General features: G+C 36.2%; 2 protein-coding genes and 1 non-coding gene across 3 annotated transcripts; 2 read left to right on the top strand and 1 right to left on the bottom strand.

Moving 5' to 3' along the window:
* The first annotated feature begins 1,357 nt into the window (after positions 1-1,357).
* On the top strand, positions 1,358-1,465 carry LOC148576809 (small nucleolar RNA R71). Its single transcript, XR_015903099.1, has one exon. It is a non-coding gene; the product is annotated as a small nucleolar RNA R71 (small nucleolar RNA).
* Positions 1,466-11,050: 9,585 nt separating this feature from the next.
* On the top strand, positions 11,051-18,649 carry LOC107630725 (uncharacterized). Its single transcript, XM_016333945.3, has 4 exons — positions 11,051-11,114; positions 17,181-17,411; positions 17,585-17,700; positions 17,883-18,649. Exons 2-4 carry the CDS (start codon positions 17,274-17,276, stop codon positions 18,367-18,369), a joined length of 741 nt encoding a protein of 246 aa, XP_016189431.1. The 5' UTR covers positions 11,051-11,114; positions 17,181-17,273; the 3' UTR covers positions 18,370-18,649.
* A 513-nt stretch (positions 18,650-19,162) lies between these two features.
* On the bottom strand, positions 19,163-21,533 carry LOC107618157 (subtilisin-like protease 4). The gene has a single exon (XM_088501448.1). It carries the CDS (start codon positions 21,440-21,442, stop codon positions 19,163-19,165), a length of 2,280 nt encoding a protein of 759 aa, XP_088357574.1. The 5' UTR covers positions 21,443-21,533.
* Between the last annotated feature and the right edge of the window lie 896 nt (positions 21,534-22,429).

The following is a 22,429-nucleotide window of genomic DNA, read 5'->3' as shown; positions in this document are numbered from 1 at the left end:
TTATGAAATCAGCAAGGATGTAAACGCCTTCAACCTTTACTAACACGTCCTCTACTTGTCCATAAGCCTGTTTTCTTGAGTTGTCTGCCATCTCTAATGAGATTCTGGCAGCTTGCACCTCAAAGATTCCCAGTTTCTTCGTTACAGAGAGTGGCATGAGGTTTATCCCTGACCTAAGGTCACATAGAGCCTTCTCAAAGGTCATGGTGCCTATGGTACAAGGTATTAAGAACTTTCCAGGATCCTATTTCTTCTGAGACAATGTCAGTTGATCCAGATCACTCAGTTCATTGATGAGCAAGGGAGGTTCATCTTCTCAAGTCTCATTACCAAATAATTTGGCATTCAGCTTCATGATTGCACCAAGGTACTTGGCAACTTGCTCTTCAATAACATCTTCATTCTCTTCAGAAGAAGAATATTCATCAGAGCTCATGAATGGCATAAGGAGGTTCAATGGAATCTCTATGGTCTCTAGATGAGCCTCAGATTCCTTCAGGTCCTCAGAGGGAAACTCCTTATTGATCTCTGGACGTCCCAGGAGGTCTTCCTCACTGAGGTTCATGTCCTCTCCCTCCCTTGTAGGTTCGGCCATGATGATCAATTCAATGGCCTTGCACTCTCCTTTTGGATTTTCTTCTGTATTGCTTGGGAGAGTACTAGGAGGGGTTTCAGTGATTCTTTTACTCAGCTGGCCCACTTGTGCTTCTAAATTTCTAATGGAGGACCTTATTTCATTCATGAAATTTAGAGTGGCCTTAGATAGATCAGAGACTATGTTTGCCAAGCTAGATGGGGTCTGCTCAGAACTCTCTGTCTTTTGCTGAGTGGATGATGGAAAAGGCTTGCTATTGCTAAACTTGTTTCTTCCACCATTATTAAAGCCTTGTTGAGGCTTTTGTTGATCCTTCTATGAGAGATTTGGGTGATTTCTCCATGAGAGATTATAGGTGTTTCTATAGGGTTCACCCATGTAATTCACCTCTGCTATTGCAGGGTTCTCAGGATCATAAGCTTCTTCTTCAGAAGATGCCTCTTGAGTACTGTTGGATGCAGCTTGCATTCCATTCAGACTCTGAGAAATCATATTGACTTGCTGAGTCAATATTTTGTTCTGAGCCAGTATGGCATTCAGAGTATCAATTTCAAGAACTCCCTTCTTCTGAGGCGTCCCATTACTTACAGGATTCCTCTCAGAAGTGTACATGAACTGGTTATTAGCAACCATGTCAATGGGTTCTTGAGCTTCTACAGATGTTTTCTTTAGGTGAATGGATCCACCTGCAGAATGGTCCAATGACATCTTTGATAGTTCAGATAGACCATCATAGAATATATCCAGAATGGTCCATTCTGAAAGCATGTCAGAAGGGCACTTTTTGGTCAGTTGCTTATATCTCTCCCAAGCTTCATAGAGGGATTCACCTTCTTTCTGTCTGAAGGTTTGAACATCCACTCTAAGCTTACTAAACTTTTGAGGAGGAAAGAACTTGGCTAAGAAAGCCGTGACCAGCTTATCCCAAGAGTTCAGGCTATCTTTAGGTTGAGAGTCCAACCATACTCTAGCTCTGTCTCTTACAGCAAACGGGAAAAGCATAAGCCTGTAGACCTCGGGATCAACCCCATTGGTCTTAACAGTATCACAGATCTACAAGAACTCAGTTAAGAACTGAAAATGATCTTCAGATGAAAGTCCATGAAACTTGTAGTTCTGTTGCATCAGAGAAACTAATTGAGGTTTAAGCTCAAAATTGTTTGCTCCAATGGCAGGGATTGAGATGCTTTTTCCATGTAAATTGGAATTAGGTGCAGTGAAGTCACCAAGCATCCTTCTTGCATTGTTATTATTTTCGGCCATATCTTCTTCTTTTTCGAAAATTTCTGTCAGATTTTCTCCAGAGAGTTGTGCTTTAGCTTCCCTTAGCTTCCTCTTCAGAGTCCTTTCAGGTTCAGGATTAGCTTCAACAAGAATGTTCTTATCCTTGTTCCTGCTCATATGAAAAAGAAGAAAAAGCAGAAAAGAAAATATGGAATCCTCTATGTCACAGTATAGAGATTCCTTTATATGAGTAGAAGAGAGTAAGAATAGAAGAAGGAAAAGATGAGAATCCAAACACAAGGGTGAGGATAGAAGTGTTAATGGATGAATAAATAAATAGAAGGAGATTAGAGATGAGAGAAGAATTTGAAAATTTTAACAAAATAAAATAAAAATATTTTAAATTTAAATTTAAAATTCGAAAATTAAAATTGAAATTAAATTAAATTAAAATAATTAGTTAATTAAAACGAAATTTTCAAAAGGAGGGAAGGAATTTTCGAAAATTAAAGGTAGAGAGTTAGTTGGGCAGTTTTGAAAAAGATATGATTGAAACAAAAAGATATGATTGATTAAAAGAGATTTGAAATTTGTTTTTGAAAAGGATATGATTGAAATTGAAAAAGATATGATTGAAACAAAAAGATAAGATTGATTGAAAGAGATTTGAAATTTGTTTTTGAAAAGGATATGATTGAATTTGAAAAAGATATGATTGAAACAAAAAGATAAGATTGATTGAAAGAGATTTGAAAATCAATTTTAAAAAGATATGATAAGGAATTGAAAAGATTTAATTTTGAAAACTAAAGTTGATTACTTGACTAACAAGAAACAAAAAGATATGATTTTAAAATTTAAAGATTGAACCTTTCTTAATAGGCAAGTAACAACTTAATATTTTTGAATCAATCATATTAAATGTTGGTATTAAATTCGAAAATATGAAATAAAAATAAGAAAAATATTTTGAAAATTAATTTGAAATTTTCGAAAATTGTGAAAGAAAAATGAAAAAGCTTTGATTTTTTTTTTGAAAAAGATTTGAAAAAGATAAGGTTTTTAAATTGAAAATTTGACTTGACTCATAAGAAACAACTAAATTTTAAAAAGTTTTCAAAAAGTCAACTCAAATTTTCGAAATTTATGAGTGAAATAAGATAAAGATATTTTTTTTATTTTTTAATGATGAAAGAGAAAAACACAAAATTGAAACAAATCATGAAAATTATGAATCAAAACAACTAATGTATGCAAGAACATTATGAATGTTAAGATGAACACCAAGAACACTTTGAAGATCAAGATGAACATCAAGACTTATTTTTGAAAATTTTCAAGAAAAGAAAAACATGCAAGACACCAAACTTAAAGATTTTTATTCTTTAGACATTAATAATTCAAGAATGCATATGAAAAACAAGAAAAGACACAAAACAAGAAAATATGAAGATCAAACAAGAAGACTGGCCAAGAACAACTTGAAGATCATGAAGAATGCAATGCATGAAATTTTCGAAAATAATTTTTAGAAAATTAAAAAGATGCAATTGACACCAAACTTAAAACTTGACTCTAGACTCAAACAAGAAACATCAAATTATTTTTTATTTTATGATTTTGTTAAATTTTTTTGATTTTTCGAAAATTAATTAGGAAAAACGAAAAAGATGAAAAAAAAAATTTTTTTGTATTTTTTTCGAAAATAAAAAATAAAAAGCTTAAAATTAAAATAAAATTACCTAATATGAGCAACAAGATAAACCGTCAGTTGTCCAAACTCGAACAATCCCCGGCAACGGCGCCAAAAACTTGGTGTGCGAAATCGTGATCATTCCTTCCTTGGTAACGGCGCTAAAAACTCAATACGCACGTTCATGTTCTTAATTCTGTTTCACAACTTCGTACAACTAACCAGCAAGTGCACTGGGTCATCCAAGTAATAAACCTTACGTGAGTAAGGGTCGATCCCACGGAGATTGTCGGCTTGAAGCAAGCTATGGTCACCTTGTAAATCTCAGTCAGGCGGATTCAACTGATTTTATGAATTGATAAGTAAAAGAGAAATAAAATATAAATAAAATATAAACTAGGATAAAGATACTTATGTAATTCATTGGTGAGAATTTTAGATAAGCGTATAGAGATGCTTTTGTCCCTTTGAACCTCTGCTTTCATGCTATCTTCATCCAATCCTTCCTACTCCTTTCCATGGCAAGCTGTATGTTAGGCATCAACGTTGTCAATGGCCACCTGTCCTCTCAGTGAAAATGGTCCAATGTGCTGTCACTGCATGGCTAATCATCTGTCGGTTCTCGATCATATTGGAATAGGATTTACTATCCTTTTGCGTCTGTCACTACGCCCAGCACTCGCGAGTTTGAAGCTCGTCACAGTCATTCAATCCCTGAATCCTACTCGGAATACCACAGACAAGGTTTAGACTTTTCGGATTCTCAAGAATGGCCGTCCATGGGTTCTAACTTATACCACGAAGACACTAATAACTCGGACTCGGTCCCCTGTATTAGATATCCAAGAGATATCCATTCAATCTAAGGTAGAACGGAAGTGGTTGTCAGGCACGCGTTCATAAGTTGAGAATGATGATGACTGTCACGATCATTACATCCATCATATTGAAGTGCGAATGAATATCTTAGAAGTGGAATAAGTTGAATTGAATAGAAAAACAGTAGTACTTTGCATTAATCTTTGAGGAACAGCAGAGCTCCACACCTTAAGCTATGGTGTGTAGAAACTCTACCGTTGAAAATACATAAGTGATAAATATTCAGGCATGGCCGAATGGCCAGCCCTCACAAAAGTCTAAGATAGCATAAAACTAATCAAAGATCCCCCGGCTGTAAATACAATAGTAAAAAGTCCTATTTATACTAAACTAGTTACTAGGGTTTACAGAATTGAGTAAATAATGCAGAAATCTACTTTTGGGGCCCACTTGGTGTGTGCTTGGGCTGAGCATTGAGCTTTACACGTGTAGAGGCTTCTCTTGGAGTTGAATGCCAGTTTGTAACCTGTTTCTGGCGTTTGACTCTAGAATGCAGCATGGAACTGGAGTTCAACGCCAGTTTACGTCATCTATCCTCAATCAAAGTATATACTATTATATATTTCTGGAAAGCCCTAAATGTCTACTTTCCAATGCAATTGAGAGCGCGCCATTTGGAGTTCTGTAGATCCATAAAATCCACTTTGAGTGTAGGGAGGTCAGAATCCAACAACATCTGCAGTCCTTCTTCAACCTCTGAATATGATTTTTGCTCAAGTCCCTCAATTTCAGCCAGAAATTACCTGAAATCACAGAAAAACACACAAACTCATAGTAAAGTCCAGAAATGTGAATTTTAATTAAAAACTAATAAAAATATACTAAAAACTAACTAAATCATACTGAAAACTATGTAAAAACAATGCCAAAAAGCGTATAAATTATCCGCTCATCACTACTACTCTAAAATGCTTGCTTTTCACAAAATCCTTTTTCATATCATATTAATTTAATATAATTGTCATTACAAACAGATTGTTAGTATGAAAGACTTGGTAATCTAACTTGGACATTGAATGCTTGTTCTATGCTACTTATGCCTTTGCCTGCATGCCAATAAACACCTTGCATTTAATTGTCATCATATGCACTTACTATATTCCCCATGATAATTTTTCACATGTAGTCATGACCATGTGTTAACTTCATTCATCTTTAATGTGCATTGATTACCTCCTATACCATCCTCTTCCTTGCTCTATCCCTTTGAATTCAAATTACTTTCCTTTTTCCCTTTTCAGGATGGCCACCAAGAAAGGTAAAGAGAAAGCTACTCCTAAACCACCAGCGAAGAGAGGAACAAAAAGAGCATTAGTGGCAGAGCCTTCTTCAACTGCCGTTAAACCCTCAACAAAAAGAATTAAGAGGATTATAAAGGTCGATGACAAAGAAAAATCCTTCCCAGCAAAGGACACTACGCGATTTCCTAATCGTTTCTGTGAGCAGATGTTCCCCATCCTGGCAGAAAGGAGTTACAACAATGAATACCTTCTTATCCTCCCGACCCGTATTGCTGAATTTGTTGAGCCGCAAATTGAACGAAGACAATGGGGTTTCCTTCAGAGACAGCCACGGTAGGTTAATCTTTCTTGGGTAGTCGAGTTCTACTCTAATTTCCACCTGCCAACCCTGCAGTCTGTCTATGTCCGTCAGAGGCAAGTCCCTATTACAGAAGAGGCCATTCAACGAGCTTTGGATCTTCCCCCTACTCCAGAAGGACTGGACGCATTTCAAGAAGCCGCACTCAAGCGCCAGATGTACCAATTTGACTGGGACGCCATTCTCAGAGTTATCGCACTACCTGGCAGCAGATGGATTTATGGATACCATCGTTCCCGTCCTAAGGGAATATTGGCTTCCGCACTTACCTTGGAGGCTCGCGTATGGGCACAGATTATGTCCCATTACGTCTTTCTGAGCACTCACGAGCCCTCCTTCACTGCAGACATGGCCGTTCTACTATGGTGCATCCTTACAGATCAACCTTTGAACCTACCAAGACACATCCGGAATGCTATGGGACACGTACAAATTGCGGGCAACTTACCTTTTCCCGCCTTGGTCTCAGCTCTTGTCTTAGCAGCCGGAGTCTCCTACAGAGCTGGGGACACCAAAGCCATGCTTCCACGGGATGATCAGTATGTCCCTAACGGGAAATATATCAGACCTCCAACCGCCACTACAAACCAGCCTACTGAACAGGCTGAAGACATTCCTCCTTCAACACCACAAGCACCTACAACCAATCAACTGCTCCATCAGATACTTGAAAGGTTGGATCGGCAGGAACACAAAGCAAAGCTAAGAGAGCGCCGTAACAAGCGCCGATTCACACACCTCAAGGAGCTTCTTAAGGGAAAATACAGAGACTCCGACACCCCAGACTCCACTTCCTTTACCAGCACAGGGAGCCATGACGGTCCCGACTGTGGAGATACTGCTACCAGCCCACCCTTGTTCCTGACAATGGCACCGAGGACGGTGCAAAGCCTTAAGTGTGGGGAGGTCGGTCAGTACCTGACTTCCGGAGGTAAATTCTCTTCCCTAACACCAATAAAATAGGATATTTAGTTAGTTTTTCTTTTGTAGAATAGGATAGATTGCATAGAAATAGATTAGTTGCATGCATGTTCTACTTGATTGAAAAGACAATAAGTTTCTTTTAAGACCCTATTTTTAGAACAAAATTTCACTAATTTTAATCAAAATTTTTGTGTTAAATTTGCTTGAAGTTATATTTGGAACATGGTTTTTGAGCTAAAGAACACACAACCTGTGAGATTTGAGCCTTTATACATGGTTACATTATTTAACCATAATTATTTTATTCTTGTGTGTTTACTTCTCTATGATTATAATTTATATTTTGTTTCATCCTATATGTCCAATGTTTAATATATTTATATGCTTGCATATGATTGAGGCCATTATTTGTTTAGCTCACTTATCCCAAATAAGCCTACCCTTTCAATTACCTTTGTTAGCCACTTTGAGCCTTTAAATCCCGTTTGTTCTTTATTTTACCACATTACTAGCCTTAAGCGGAAAAACAATTATATATCCCAATTAAATCTTTGGTTAGCTTAAGATGGAATTATGTGTTAATTAAGTATGGGAAAATTGTGGGAATAAAAGATAATAGGGGAATGTGTCATGATGATATAATGGGAATTTGGGTACCTACTCATGTAAAACTATAAAAAAAATTAAAAATCTATATGCATTGATAAGCTATGTTTATTCTTATGTTTTAATTGAAAAAAAATCCAAAAATAATTCAATAAATAAATAAGGGGACAAAATTACCCCAATGTTAAGTTAAGAATTCAAAGATTAATGCATGTATGATAAAATTAAAATAAAAGTTGATACATGAGTGAGGAATGTGAAAGGAAAATTTTGGGTAGCTAGGTGTGAAATTTAAGCTATAAAGAATATATATGTGTGATTAGGTGAAAGCTTGGGTTAATTAAAGATTCAATTTATAAGCTTACTTAGCCATATATGTACCCTTACCCATACCTTGGCCCCATTACAACCTTGAAAAGACCTCATGATGTTTGCATTGGTATATTAAATGTTGTTGATTGGTTAGGAGAAGAACAAAAATTAGAAAGCATGATTAGAGAAGGATGGAGTGATTACCCTATACACTAGAGAGATTAGAGCATACATACATCATCAGTGAGGGTTCAATGCTTAAGTTCTATGTTCCCTGCTTTTATGAGCTACCTTTTTGCATTTTTATCTGTTCTTACTGTATAAGAATTGAATTAGTGGAATTTGATTTGTGATTGTCTTGAAGAGCTTATTCACTTCTGACCAAGTGGACAAGAATCATATAGTTGCATTCACATATATAGGTTGCATTGCATTGCATGAGTTTTACATGTTCCCACTCATTTATTTTATCTCTTTCAACTAAGCATAAGGACATGCTAATGACTAAGTGTGGGACGGTTGATAAACCACTATTTTATGGTTTATATTGTGCTTAATTGTGCGGTTTTATCAAATCTTCACCCACTTATTCATATGATTAGCATGCATTTATAATTTCTTCCTAAAAATACTTCATGGTTGAAAACTTGCTTCCTGGAGATTTTTAATTATGTATTTTAATTCTCCTTTATCCCATTCGATGCCGTGATCTGTGTGTCAAGTGTTTCAGGCTTTATAGGGCATGAATAACTTGGAGATTGGAAAGGAAGCTTGCAAAAATGGAAGGAACACAAGAAATTGAGGAGATGACCAGCGAGAAGTGACGCGGATGCATGGCTCACGCAACCGCGCGACATAGAGGAAATTGTAGTGACGCGGACGCATGGCTCACGCGACCGCGCGGATTGAAAACTGCACAAGTGATGCGAAGGCGTGGACGACGCGCACGCGTGGCAAGGCAAAACGCTGGATGACGCGATCGCGTGGCGTGCGCGATCTGCAGAATCTGCAGAATTCGCTGGGGACGATTTTGGGCCCTATTTTGACCCAGTTTTCGGCCCAGAAAAGCAGATTAGAGCCAGGAAACATGCAGAGACCGGAGGACAACATTCATTCCGCATAATTTTAGTTTTAGATCTGATTTTACCTCTCCTCTAGGTTTTCTCTCTACACATTGATAGTTCTTAGGAATTCGTTTTTATTGCTTTTTTGGATTGGGATATTGAGAAGAGTTATTACCTCCGCCAAGACTTCATTATTCTAGTTTGTTTTCCTTACTTGTCTCTTACTCTTCCATGTCCTCAATTTATTCAGAATTACTATTGGATTATTTTTAGAATTTATTAATACAAGAACTATTTTTATTTTTAATTGATCTTTTGATTATTATTTATCATGTCTTTCTTTATTTCCCTTTCTTATGTTGTGAAGTTTACATTCATAATGAGCGAGTAGTTCCATAACTTGATTGGGAGTTGATTGAAAGGAGAACCTTGAGTTGGAACACTCAAGAGAAAAATTGTAATTGGGTTTATTGTTGGATTGCCCTCTAGTCACTAACACCAATCCCTTCAAAGGGAGAGGATTGGAACTTGTAAATAGAAATAGCTTTCCAACTAGCTTGACATTCTTTTACATAGTAAAGGCTAACTAAGCAGACAACCCTCAATTATCAATTAATCTTGAGAGTGCTCCAACAAGAATAGGGCTTCCAACTAATCTACTCCCGGTCAAGGTTTTTATTTAAATTACATAAATTCTCTAATTTAATTTCCTGTTTATCAACTCAAACCATTTTTAGAAAATATCTGATTAATAAAATAGCACATCTTTCTGCAATTCATTGGGAGACGACCTGGGATTCATACTCCCAGTATTTTAATTCTAATTTTGTGACAATCCTTTTAAATTGATAAGCGAAATTTTGGTTGGTTGAGAACTATACTTGCAACGCATCTCTTATAATAATTTCTTAACTCGCCAATTTTCGCCACGTCAAGCTTCGTCTGGGAAAAATGGATTTTGAGTTTTAGAAATTTGTGGCAATGTTTTTAGATTTAAACTAATGTTCCTTTTTTATGTTATACTTAGTATGATGAAATCTCTACTATTTAGACTTTTATGTTATGTTTAGCGTGATGGAAACTCAAAACTTCTATGAGGGTCATGTGAGGTTGATTTATTGATATGGATTATGAGTATTTTGTTTTAAATTAAACTTTGTTATGTTTATGGCTTATGGGGTTATCTCATTTTTAATTTTATTATTTTTTAACAAAAACATGATCATATCAAATGAGTGTCATAATCACACACAAATAAGATTATAGAAAAAAAATGAAAAAATTATGAGATGTTGATTTTTTTTTAAAATAATTTAAATTTCTCGTTTTTAAAAAAATTCTACCTATCATGATTTCATGGGTGAGATTTGTCTAATTGGTGAGGTTGTGTTAGACCAATTTTACTTATAAGTGATTTATATAATTATATTATCTAATTTAATTGATAAATAAAATTATACTTAATATTTATTGAGGGGTAAAAATATCTTAGAGAAATAATGTAATTCATCAACAAGTCATTCCAAATAATGGAATTCAATTCTATCTCATTAAATGAGTTAGTTGTTCCAAACTATGGAATTAAATTCTAATTTCATCATTTAAAGGTGTCCAAACAGGCTGATAAAAAATAAAATAAAATAAAAATAAAATGAAACCTTAAAAGATTAGGTCGCAGAGGCAGAGGTGGAGGGAGAAGGACAGAGATCAGAGTCGCTGATGAAGAAGAGGAACAGAGAGGCAATAGAAAGCAATAAAGTGGTGGACCCAAGTGTAGTGGGCGGCAACGGAAGCGTGTTGCGGTGAGGAATAGAGAACAAACACGGTGCAAGAGAGAACCAGCAACTGTGCAGATAAAGAAGAATATAGAACAAGTAATGTGAGTGAAAGAGACAAAAATCTAATAGAGTCAAGAATTTTTTCTTTGAATCTGGAATTAAAAAAAAGAGAAATGTCTAAAAAAATAATTAGAAGGATCAATATCTAATTACTGATTTTTTCAAAGATAAAAAATAAGATTTATTTTATAAATATTTTAGTAGTGGTTAATCATACTCGTACATAAAAATGGGAATAAAAAATTCATAGTTTAATTTAAAAAATTTCTATTTTCGTAATGTTATTCCTTATTATGGGTAAAAAACTAAAAATACTAGTTTGCTCACTAAATTATTGTCACAGTTTTTTTTAAATGAATATAAGAATGCTAAACACGGGTGTATGTGTTGCGATAAGAATAATGTGGATGACCATAGGTGGCTCATCTTTTTTCATATTGAAATGCTAAGTTTCCAAAGTTATTACATTTAATGATAGTGGAAAATGAAGCCTCATTTCATGTATAAATAGAGGTTGAATCTCAGTGTATAACACACATCAATAACAATAATCTTCTCTCTATTATCTATATACGAAACTTTTCTCTCTCTCTTTCTTTCATACGCTACTACTATATATATATATGCAGCACGGACACTTCGCTGAGTTGCCGTGTCCGCGTGTCGGACACATTTTGGACACGACACTCACTGACACTCGTCCGACATGCGTGTCTGCTGTGTCCAAACCGTGTCTTAATAAAAAATAAAAAATTCTTCACCGGACACGCTTGGACACACCTAAATACCATCACGTGTCAGCGTTTCCAATCTTATTCTTAACATATATTTTTGAGATAAATTTAGATATAGTATATATTATTATTTATTAAAACAAAAAATATTTTAAATAATTGATATAATTAAAATAAGATATTAAAAATAATTAAAAAATTAATTTATATTTTAGTATCAATAAAATATCAAAATACCATTATGATTTATCTAAAAAAATACTTCATATTTTATATGTATGCGTGTCCCCGTGTCTTATAAGATTTTAAAATTCGCGTGTCGGCGTGTCCCGTGTCGTGTCGTGTCCCGTGTCGGTGTCAGTGTCTGTGCATCATATATATATATATATATATATATATATATATATATATATCATCTCCTTTATAATAGTAATTGTAGTGAATATTACTACTAGAGTTATCTAATTATATTTCATATTTTATATTTGTTACATCTTTCTTATTTATTTATTTAGTTATTTTATAAAACGTTATCAGCACGAGACTCTAATCAAATTTTAGGAAGACTCCAGGTAACAAATTTTTATTATGTCGAAACTCTTTCATCTTGAATATAATGCTCTTGATATATTTGGAAATAATTATTTATCATGGATATAGATGTTGAAATCCATCTTGATTCAATGGATCTTGAAGATACCGTTGAGGCTGAAAATAATACATCCCATAAGGATAAAAGTCAAGGCCATAATTTTCCTTCATCGTCATCTTGACGAATGATTGAAAAATGAATATCCCACATTAAAAGATCTTGCAGATTTGTGGAAAGACTTTGAAGAAAGGTACAATCATGTGATACTTCCTCAAACCCGATATGTTAGGGGAAACTTTCTTGACCTTCCATGTCTCGAATGTGCTCCTGCAGCAGCAGTATCGAGAAAAAGAATTTAAAAATATTTTGAGTTAATTTCTTGCTTTCTTGTTGCTGAACGCAACAATGAGTTACTTTTAAGGAATCATGAAGCGCGCCTAGTTGGCGCCGCCCCATTTCCTGAAGTAAATGCGGCAATTAACCCCAGAAGAGGTAAATGGCAAGATTTTGATAACAAGAAAAATTATGGAAGGAAAAGAAATTATGTTCACAAGAAAGATCTCACCAGAAGTGGGATAAAGAAAGAAATAATGGGCAAAGTATATCAATTGAGGATAAATGCTTCCGTTGTGGTGGAAAGGGCCATTGGTCACGTACCTGTTGTACCCCAAGGCACCTAGTTGATCTTTATCAAGCATTCTTGAAAAGGGATGACAAAGAAAAGGAAACAAATTTTGTTTCAAATGATGAAAATTCCACCACTCATTATGATGTATCTAATTTCTTTAAGGATTCTGAAGATAATATTGGCTATTTGATCAATGATGGCATAGTTTGATATGTGTATGTGTTTGTTAAGTATTCATGTGAATAATTTGACTGTGCGTGTACTTCTACTCATTTTATAATTATCATTTGTTTTTGAAGAAAAATGGCAAGGACATATTCTGAAGATATTTGCCTTGCGGATAGTGCAAGTTCGCACACTATTCTTAAAAGTGATATATATTTTACCCATCTTGTGCCAAAAGAATAATATGTTAATACTATTATTGGCTCGGGCAATGTGATAGAAGGCTTCGGAAGAGTTATAATTTTGTTCCCTAGAGGAACAAAATTCATAATAAATAATGCACTATTGTCTACTAAGTCTCGAAGAAACTTGTTGAGCTTTAAAGATATTCGCCAAAATGGATATCATACTGAGACTATGAATGAGAAAAATCATGAGTACTTATGTATCACAACTCATGATTCAAATAAGAAAGTTATATTAGAAAAGTTGCCCTCACTTTCATCTGGGTTATATTATACCAAGATTAGTGCAATTGAATCACATGCCATTGTAAACCAGAAGTTTACTAGCCCAAATGAATTCATAACTTGGCATGATAGATTGGGTCATTCGGGAACAACCATGATGAGGAGAATTATTGAAAACTCTCATGGACATTCACTAAAAAACCAGAAGATTCTTAAAACTAGTGAATTTTGTTGTGCTGCATGTTCTCAGGGAAAGTTAATTTTAAGGCCATCACTAGTAAAGATTGGATTTGAGTCCCCTGAATTCCTAGAAAGGATTCAAGGTGATATATGTGGACCTATTCATCCACCATGTGGATCTTTCAGATATTTTATGGTCCTAATAGATGCATCTTCGAGATGGTCACATGTGTGCTTATTGTCTTCTCGCAACCTGACGTTTGCGAGATTACTGGCTCAAATTATTCGATTAAAAGCACAATTTCTAAAAATCCAATCAAAGCAATTCACCTTGATAATACTGGTGAATTTACTTCCCAAGCTTTTGATGCTTATTGTATGGCTGATGGAATAAGTGTTGAACATCCAGTAGCTTATGTTCACACACAAAATGGGTTAGCAGAATCACTTATTAAACGCCTCCAATTGATTGCTAGACCCTTACTTATGAGAACAAATCTCCCAACCTCGGTTTGGGGGCATGCTATTTTACATGCCACAGCACTTATTCGTTTGAGGCCAACGAGTTACCATCAGTTCTCTCCTATGCAATTAGCTTTTGGCCAGCAGCCAAATGTCTCCCATTTAAGAATATTTGGGTGCGCGATATATGTTCCCATTGCACCACCTAATCGCACCAAAATAGGACCCCAAAGAAAATTGGAGATATATGTTGCATATGATTCTCCTTCTATAGTGAGGTATCTTGAGATACAAACGGGAGATGTATTTAAAGCCCAGTTTGTGGATTGTCATTTTGATGAATCAAAATTTCCAACATTAGGGGGAGAGAATAAGCTTCCTGAAAAGGAACTTAATTGGAATGCATCATCGTTGATGCATTTAGATCCTCGATCAGGGCAATGTGAACTAGAAGTTCAAAAGATTATACATTTGTAAAGAATAGCAAATAAATTGCCTGATGTCCCAGTAGGACAAATAGCCACAGAAGCAAATACACACCAGAAGCGTGGCAGACTTGTCGGTTCCAAAGATAAAAATCCTCGAAAGAGAAAAGAGAAAAATACTATTCCTGTTGAAAAAGACATAGTAAAGACACCTGCAGTTGTCCAAAATTCTTATATAATTTTAACACCAGAAGATATTCAGGTACCTGAAAATTATGAAAATGATGAGATCTCGATAAATTATGTCTTTACAGGAGAGAAATGGGACCAAAATAAGACAATTGTCAATAAAATATTTGCATATAATGTGGCATTAAATATCATGCATGAAAGTAAGGATCTTGAGCCAAGATCAGTCGGAGAATGTCGACAAAGGAATGATTGACCAAAATGGAAAGAAGCCATGAAGGATGAATTAGACTCACTTGCAAAACGTGAAGTCTTTGGACCCGTAGTCCGTACACCTGAAGATGTAAAACCTGTTGGATACTGATGGGTATTTGTAAGAAAACGAAATGAGAAAAATGAAGTTGTGCGCTACAAAGCCCGACTTGTGGCACAAGTTTTTTCACAAAGGCCTGGTATAGAATATGAAGAAACGTATTTCCCAGTAGTGGATGCGATAACATTGCGTTATTTGGTCAGTTTATCTGCATATCATAAACTACATATGCATTTTATGGATGTGGTAACAGCCTATTTATATGGCTCATTATATCGGGATATCTATATGAAAGTTCCTGAAGGACTAAAGATGTCTAAACCATCCAATGAATTTTTGCAGGGGTTATACTCAGTTAAATTGCAAAGATCTTTATACGGTCTAAAGCAATCTAGACGAATGTGGTATAATCGTCTTACTGAGTATTTGGTCAAAAACAGATTCAAGAATGATGATATCTGCCCATGTGTTTTCATAAAGAAAACTGCATCTGAATTCATTATAATTGCTGTGTACGTTGATGATTTAAATATCATTGGGACTCCTGAAGAGATTCCAACAATTATAAAAACTCTAAAAGAAGAGTTTAAGATGAAAGAACTTGGAAGAACTAAATTTTGTCTCGGCCTGCAAATCGAGCATACAAAAAATGGGATCTTTATTCATCAAACAACATACACAGAAAAATCTTGAAAAGATTTTATATGGATAAGTCACATCTTTTGAGTGCCCTAATGATCGTAAGATCTTTCGATGTGGAAAAGGATCAATTCCGTCCTAAAGAAGAGAACAAAGATATCCTTAGTCCTGAAGTACCATATCTTAGTGCCATTGGAGCGCTGATGTATCTTGCCAATAATACGCGACCTGACATATCATTCGCGGTGAATTTACTAGCAAGATATAGTTCCTCTCCAACCAGAAGACATTAGAGTGGAATCAAACAGATCTTTCGATATCTTCATGGAACGGTTGATATGGGATTGTTTTATCCCTATGAATCCAAGTCACAATTAGTTGGCTATGCAGATGCTGGATATTTGTCTGATCCACATAAAGGGAGATCTCAAACAGGATACCTATTCACATATGGTGGTACAGCTATATCATGGAGGTCCACAAAACAGACAATAGCAGCAACCTCCTCTAATCATGCTGAAATACTAGCAATTCATGAAGCTAGTCGCGAGTGTTTTTGGCTGAGGAGCCTGATTCAATATATTCTGTCATCATTTGGATTGATTGATCATAAGATAGCTCCAACTGTCCTATTTGAAGATAATACAGCATGCATTACTCAACTTAAAGGCGGATACATCAAAGGTGATAGAACAAAGCATATTTCTCCCAAATTCTTCTTCACTCATGATCTTCAAAATCAAGGAACAATTGATATCCAACAGATCTGCTCAAGTGATAATCTGGTAGATTTATTTACAAAGTCACTCCCAAAATCCTCCTTTGAAAGATTGGTACATGAGATTGGGATGCGCCGATTTCAAGACATTAAATGATGTCGGTAAGAGTGGGAGACTGTACTGATTTGATGTCGGCAAGAGGGGGAGACTGTACTCTTTCTTCCTTGGTCAGATTTTTTTCCATTGGGTTTTTCTTGATAAGGTTTTTAATGAGGCAGTCCCTATCACTAAAGGATATTGTACTCTTTTTCCTTCACTAAGATTTTTTTTTCCACTGGGTTTTTCTTTAGTAAGGTTTTAACGAGGCAATAATTCTAAATGGTCATCCAAGGGGGAGTGTTGCGATAAGAATAATGTGGATGACCATAGGTGGCTCATCTTTTCCCATATTGAAATGCTAAGTTTCCAAAGTTATTACATTTAATGATGAGGAATGCTAGGGGGCAGTAACTTTTGTGATTTGTAGCCATCAAATAGCCATCAATGATGGTTTTAATGGTGTGAGATTGGTGTGAACTTTCATCTAATGGCTCACTTTTCTTTGCTGGTTACATATTGGCCATAATTTAACAAAGTTGCTGGCCCCCTAGACTTTTTTTTTAATGATAGTAAAAAATGAAGCCTCATTTCATGTATAAATAGTTGAACCTCAGTGTATAACACACATCAATAACAATAATCTTCTCTCTCTATTATCTATATATGAAAATTTTTTCTCTCTCTTTCTTTCATACGCTACTACTACTATATATGAATCATCTTCTTTATAATATTAATTGTAATGAATATTACTACTAAAATTATCTAATTATATTTTATATTTTATATTTGTTACCTCTATCTTATTTATTTATTTAGTTATTTTATAAGAGTATGGGTAATTTCTTAATTAATTATTCAATTTGAACTTCACACGGTGAGGTAAGAAGACTTAGGAGGGAGCGAGTTAGGGTCGTCAATGTGATGGGCGGCAGTGGCGGTAGTGGCGGTGGTGGTGGTGGAGGAGTAGCTGTTGGCAAAGAAGATGTAATAGCGAAACTCAAGGACGACGGCGACTTTGACAGGCTCCGTTTGAAGATCATTCGTAAGCTCAAGGACAATGTACGCTTTCCCCCTTCCCTTCTCTTTCTCTCTTTCCCACCCTCACTCCCACTTTTCCCTTTCCTTATTTTAGGGTTTCAAATTCCTAATTTGATTTATGTTCTTCTAATTATCAGCAATATAAGATTATCTTGTGTATCAGTAACAGTGAACCTCGCAATTTATTGTTACAGGAAGAGCTGCGACAACATATTGCCTCAATTGTGAAGCAATCAGCGGCTCTTAATGGTGCCGGAGCTGAGAATAAGAAACCTAGACAACTTTCTGATGCCATATATCTTGAAGTTGGGTAAGTAAATCCCCATCCTCAGGTATTCAGTTATTCTGTTCAAATTGCATCTTGTTCATAGTTGTTAGCTCTTTTACTTGAGTTTTCTGATTGAATTGCATTTTAATTGTGTATTCTACTTATAGTTGAGTGAGTTTATGTGTATGGAATTTTTATTTGCTCTATCGTTTGTTTGTTCCCAGTGACAAAGTAATGAGTCAGATATCTGATAGCTTGTGGCAAATAATTAGATCAAATGATGGTATGAAAACTGAAATTGCGGAGACAGTGCAATCTGTGTATGACAAGCTGGTGAATCCAAAGGGGGAAGAGGAGGTTACGGTTTCAAATTCCAAGGCAGTGCCAACTCAGAGACAACAAGGTGAAACAGGTTCAGTTACCGAGAAGATTGATGATATGTTGCACGAGAATGAGCCTGAAGAGCCACCAGGATTCACCTTACATAATAATGTGAATAACAATAAGCAAGACCATGATCAAGGGAAGCCACAATCTCATGGGCAAGGATCTTCTGCAGAGCAGCCCGAAGTTTCCCATGTATCACTGGATCCACCCGGTGAAAGCGATGATAATAACAATGCGCCTCCTGGTTTTTTGAGTTCTGACGAGCAAAATCATCTGTCTGATTGTAGTGATGAAGATCCTGATGTGCCTCCTGGTTTTGGTTGATGAATTGCAATTTGTTTCAATTTCTTCCTTTCCAGGCACTACCCTTTTATGGTTGGATACCACAGATGCCAATTCTTCTGCAATTGTTTATGTAGAGCCAACTAAAAATATGTGCCATTCTGAAAATGTCTCTTTACATCCGAATCTTATTTTGGGTCCCTTATTCTTTTAAATTAGCATGAGGTTAGATATTATCTGCCATGTTTTGTTGGAAATCATCCTGAAAAGTTGTCCAAAATGGATGCTAGATCTTTACAAGGAACATTTTTGAAATCTTTACGAGTGTTCTGTTTATTTGTCATTATTATACCCTGAACGTAGACTGGTTAGGCTAAGTTTTTAGAGCTTTTGTTTTACTATTTGTTGAGTTGCTTTATACAAAGAAATGATGTATTCCTTGGAGAGGTTATATTGTTAGGCATATTTCCCATATTTAATAGCTGCATAATTTTTTAAAATTCTAGTATCTGTCTTTGCAAAGATCTTCAGCGTATACTGTTCCATGACATTGTGAACAATAATACTTTCACTTCCTTAACTTGCTTGGCAGTGCCAAACCCAAAATATTTGCTCATACTTGAAAGTAAGGCTTCAAAATCTTATGGTGATATAGTTGAATTTTGTTTATGCATCACATTAATGGAGTGAAAATAGAAACAAAGATAGTGAAATTGTAGGATTTCAGCTTTTCTTTGCACTTATTACATGTAGTAGCTAGTTTCTGACAATGGAACTGATTGTCTGGACTTTGGTAGTACAAGTTGTTACTATTACTAATTCACCTGATTCTATGTTATACAAACTTTACCAAGATAGGGCTTCTTACAATGTGTTTGGCAGAGACCCATGCTAGTGACCCTTGAGCATAATCTGCTGTCTTATCAGCTGAATCTGTACGGCTGAATGCCACTGAATATGTCTCTTTTTGGTTTATTTCCGAAAAGTTAAGTTTATTTGGCTGGATTGTCACAGAAACCCCTTCTGGTGCTGTAACCATGACATCATAAGATGAGTAGGCCTCACCAACATTTGTCACAGTCCTTGTGAATGTCTGCGAGGAACCAAGTGCAATAGAAAATGAGGGATAATTGAGTTGTGCTTCAGGAATGCTTGATGTTTCAGAGCACTTAATTGTTCTCTGTGCAAGGTACCCAATTTCCCTATTACTGTAGCCTAAACCACAAAGATAAGGTATATAATCATCAGGTTCAATATCATAAACTAGTCCTGGATCATTTGCTCTCGATGGATTCACATGGCCGGAACCTGTGGCAAAGAGATCTGCAGGTTGATTTCTCTCATCAACGATGGGTGTGTGTTCTAAATTTAGCGTGTCTGCAGAAGTCATTATGGCAGATTTAATGGCTGCTGGTGACCAGTCAGGATGAGAGCTTTTTAGCAAAGCAGCAATTCCGCTGAGATGTGGGCATGCCATTGATGTGCCGGACATAATGTTGAAGGTGGATTTAGAATCAGTGCTGTTGTCGAGGGGGAATGGCCAGGCAGCTAATATGCTACTGCCTGGCCCTATGATATCTGGCTTCAAAATACCAGGACTCGGCAAATTCGGACCTCTTGATGAGAAGGATGTAACAGCAGGAGCCAGGGAGTTTCCGATGATAGTTCCCTTAAATAAAATGGTGGCTGTAGGTGTCGCGGTGGAATTTATATAGCCTTTTATCTTCAATCCAGCAGCATAGCTTACATGTGTCGCAGGTAACGCATGTGCATCAGCTGATAGACTGAAGCCACTGATTTCATCATTCATGAGAATCATGGCAGCCCCACCAGCTCTTTTCACTTCATCCCCTTTTGCAATTCTTGCTATTCCTCCTCCTCTTTCGCACAAAACAACTTTTCCTCTGAAGTCAGTGTCACTCAAGGATCTGTTAGCGCATACTGCAGATTGTTGGTTGCCATTCTTGCCAGCATATGCCAAGGGCAGCAATGTTGAAGGAAAACTAGAAGGCTGGAAAACAGATTCACCATCAAATTCTTCCCCGTTTCCAAGCTTTGCTGTTGCTACAATGGTTCTGTCAATAGTGCTTGCTCCAACAGTGAGAATCCATGGGGCTCCATTAACTATAGTGCTATTAGAGGGGCCAAGATTTCCTCCTGCACAACTTACAAATATTCCTTTCTGAATTGCTGCAAATGCACCTATTGCAGTGCTATCATTGTAAAATGGAGGTGGCTCGCTTAGGCCAAGGGATATTGATATTATATCGACCCCATCCTCCACGGCTGCATCTAATGCAGCCAGTATATCAGCCTCGGGGCAGGGATCTCCGAAGCATACTCTATACATTGCCACGTGAGACAAAGGAGCCATCCCTGTAGCTGTGCCTTTGGCATTTCCCAATACTTCTGCATAATCCACAAAGGCACCAGCTGCAGTGCTGCTTGTGTGAGTCCCATGTCCATCTTCATCAATAGGTGGCACATTTTGAGTTCCATTCATTGCTGTTGCTGCAACGTTGAAAGTCCTTGCACCAATTAGTTTGTTGTTACAAGCTGTTCCATTTAGTTCGCATCTCCCTTTCCATTTCGAAGGTGGGGGCGGCATTCCTGCGTCATTGAACGAAGGATGATTAGGTGTGATGCCGGAGTCCACCACCCCAATAATAACCCCCTTGCCGAGATTTGATTGTTTCCACAGTCCCATTTGTTGCTGCAGCCCCAAGAATTCTGGGGTATGCGTCGTTTGACGATGGAGTATCCTTTGTGGATGAGCTGAGATAAAACCATCCTTCTTTTCCACCCCTCTCAGCTCCTCTTCAGTGAGTCTTGCAGCAAAACCACTCAGCACATTCCGGTATGAATAAAGCATTCTTCGTGGTTGTTCCATAGTGCTCGTCGTAGTGGCAGGTGGCGGCATGAATGAGTTGTGCCAGTTCATCAAATCTTCTGACTGCGTGAATATCTTACTCTCTGGCTTTCTCACATGGATAATGTATGTTTGAAAACTGTTTGTCTCAGTTTTCTCAATGGTGGGGTTCAGTACACTTCCTTGAGTAAAATGAATATGGAAGCTCAACATGAAAATAAGAGCAACAAAATAGAAAACATCCATGTTAGGTAGAAGGAAACTTTGATTTCTGCTTTATGGACAATTATGGAAGAGGAAGGCTTTTCTGTTAGTTTGATGTGTTTTGAATATGGATATATCTCAATATATATATATACACACACAAATGATAACTGGAGCATGCACAATTCAGCAATTAACTGAAGCCGGCATTTACAAGTGGTCGTGGACTAGTCTTTATCTTGGTGTAAAGAAGTAATAATAAAGTAACTTGTCACCAGTGTCATGAAATGATTTTGATCAACATGGTTATGTTTGTCGGGAATCATGATCCTCATTTTAACTTCGGCAGATTGCATTTCTTTAGACAATTCTTGTCCCGCGTTGTTGAACATTACCTTCCTATGTCTATACTTTCTGCAATTTATGTCCTTTTGTCTTTGCCAAGTTGAACATTTTTACTTCAAAAAGTATAGGGAATCAATTTTATATGTAGCCAACTTTTTAAAAATTTGTTATTTTAAAATTTGAAAAATTAGTTACTCTAAAAAAATTTATGTCCTCTCACCTCTCTTCACCTCTTTTTCAGCGTCTCTTTTTTGTCTCTGCGTCTCTCCCTTCGTGCCGCCTCTCCCTCCCCACTGTCTCTCCTTCCACGCTTCTTCTTTTTCCGGATCACATTTGAAATTTTTGTACAATAATTTTAAATATTTTTTTGTTAGGCCTCTCCCTCCACGTTTCTTCTTTTTCCGGATCACATTTGAAATTTTTGTACAATAATTTTAAATATTTTTTTGTTAGGCTTTAAATCTTCTTTTTTACAATGATTTTAGATGGTTCTTTTCATTTAATTTTAGACGTTTCTTTTATTATATTTTGGATGTTTCTTTTTTAAAATAAAAAAAAAAATCTAAAAAATCAAAACATAACAATAATCAACAACGGATGTTTCTTTTATTTTTGGATGTTTTTTTTTTTTCGGTTTTGGATGTTTCGAACATGGCGGAGAGGTTAACCACGTCGGAGAGATGC

The sequence above is a fragment of the Arachis ipaensis genome, chromosome B1 (genome assembly GCF_059453495.1).
Source record: "Arachis ipaensis isolate K30076 ecotype BB chromosome B1, ASM5945349v1, whole genome shotgun sequence".
Taxonomy (NCBI): Eukaryota; Viridiplantae; Streptophyta; class Magnoliopsida; order Fabales; family Fabaceae; genus Arachis; species Arachis ipaensis.
This window is presented reverse-complemented; position numbering and strand designations above follow the sequence as displayed.

Bases quoted from the DNA above. Each gene is read 5' to 3' on its own strand.
- LOC107630725 (XM_016333945.3), top strand. From the start codon at position 17,274: ATGGGCGGCAGTGGCGGTAGTGGCGGTGGTGGTGGTGGAGGAGTAGCT. The intron at 17,412-17,584 runs GTACGCTTTCCC...TTATTGTTACAG, and splicing joins TTCGTAAGCTCAAGGACAAT to GAAGAGCTGCGACAACATAT. The intron at 17,701-17,882 runs GTAAGTAAATCC...GTTTGTTCCCAG, and splicing joins GCCATATATCTTGAAGTTGG to TGACAAAGTAATGAGTCAGA.
- LOC107618157 (XM_088501448.1), bottom strand. From the start codon at position 21,442: ATGGATGTTTTCTATTTTGTTGCTCTTATTTTCATGTTGAGCTTCCAT.